The 1,327-nt window shown below is 39.8% G+C and overlaps 1 protein-coding gene across 1 annotated transcript; it reads left to right on the forward strand.

Moving 5' to 3' along the window:
* The first annotated feature begins 283 nt into the window (after window positions 1–283).
* LOC129276102 (polycystin family receptor for egg jelly-like) lies at window positions 284–751 on the forward strand. The gene has a single exon (XM_054912540.2). It carries the CDS (start codon window positions 284–286, stop codon window positions 749–751), a length of 468 nt encoding a protein of 155 aa, XP_054768515.2.
* The last annotated feature ends 576 nt before the right edge of the window (window positions 752–1,327 follow it).

Here is a 1,327-nt window from a genome sequence, read left to right on the forward strand (position 1 = left end):
TTCATACTTTTTTATCGATACATTTTTAAAGATATCTAAGAGTATACAAACCCATACGGGCTTTCGACATTTCAGTGCTAATCCTTAAACGTGTTTATAGAAAAACCCTGATTCTTATCTGGTTTATCGACGAACTGTTATAAAGACAACCCTGACGGATGCAATCGGAAATAATTGTTTAAGACACATATAGCTAATCTCCGGGGTCGTTACCCAAGAGTTGTCTAAAAGAATCATAGGAGAACAGATCAAGAAACGAGGCGCAGAATACAAGGCGGTCATCATGACTGGTGAAGGGCTTGGCATGGGGACAGAGTTTCCAGTCTTCATCGCTCTCTATGACCAAGATGGTAAGCGTTCAGAAGACCTTGAGCTCGACACAGACACCCAAGATGTCTTCAATCACGGGGAAATGGATGCCTTCAATATTGCCATTGGGGATAACGACTTTGGGGAGCCCATCTTTATCGAACTCTGGCGGGATAATCGCCTTCCGGGGGATGATTGGTACTGTGAGTTCATTCGGATAGAAAACTTGGCATCGCAAGAAACTGATATGTTTCCTATTCATCGTTGGATTCGTGCTGGGTTCCCGGTCAAGCTAAAGAAGTATGATACTCTACTTCCGCAAGATGATCCTAACCTTAACCAACGTCGATTTGAACTGGAATGGAAGTGGGCCAACTATCAACCAATGTGGCATATAGTCACTGGCATGCTCTCCGTGAGTAGAGGAGGAGGAACATCCTAATTTTTAGCTAGCAATTATCTCTCTGAGAATTATCTTGGGAATCTCCCTTTTCGAACCCAATTGGCCCCCTAATAATTATCCTCCGGTCAATAATGCATTTTTCGCATTAATTATAGTATGATAAGAAATTATTCCATAATGAACTTAGCAGACACCAAGCAAGGCCAAGTCAAATATTACTGGAGATGATAATACAATTCCCATATTACTTATCCGTTTAAGGTTTATACTGATAAATCATTTTTTTCGTGTAAAAAATTTGCTCTAATCTTAACTACCCCCATTTTAATTTTTACTTCCACAAGCCCCACTATCAATTATGAATATTCGCTGTTGCATTTTGAAGCTTAATTCGATATTGGATAAATAGCATCCGCCCATTGCTGAAAAAAATCACACCTTTTTATCAGTTTCCTTGTTCGCGGTTCTCTGTGTGCCTCAAAAGGTTTTTTACCGATTCCAAAGGCCTCCAAATTCAGAATTACATTACCATGATTGTCGATTTGTTTCCTTATTTATAGCTTCGATACCTTCCGCCAACTGAAACATATGCTGTCAAAGACGATGTAAGTATGA

This window comes from Lytechinus pictus, chromosome 14 (assembly GCF_037042905.1).
Source record: "Lytechinus pictus isolate F3 Inbred chromosome 14, Lp3.0, whole genome shotgun sequence".
NCBI classification, from domain to species: domain Eukaryota; kingdom Metazoa; phylum Echinodermata; class Echinoidea; order Temnopleuroida; family Toxopneustidae; genus Lytechinus; species Lytechinus pictus.

Excerpts from the sequence above, each read along its gene's own strand:
- LOC129276102 (XM_054912540.2), top strand. The coding sequence starts at position 284 with ATGACTGGTGAAGGGCTTGGCATGGGGACAGAGTTTCCAGTCTTCATC.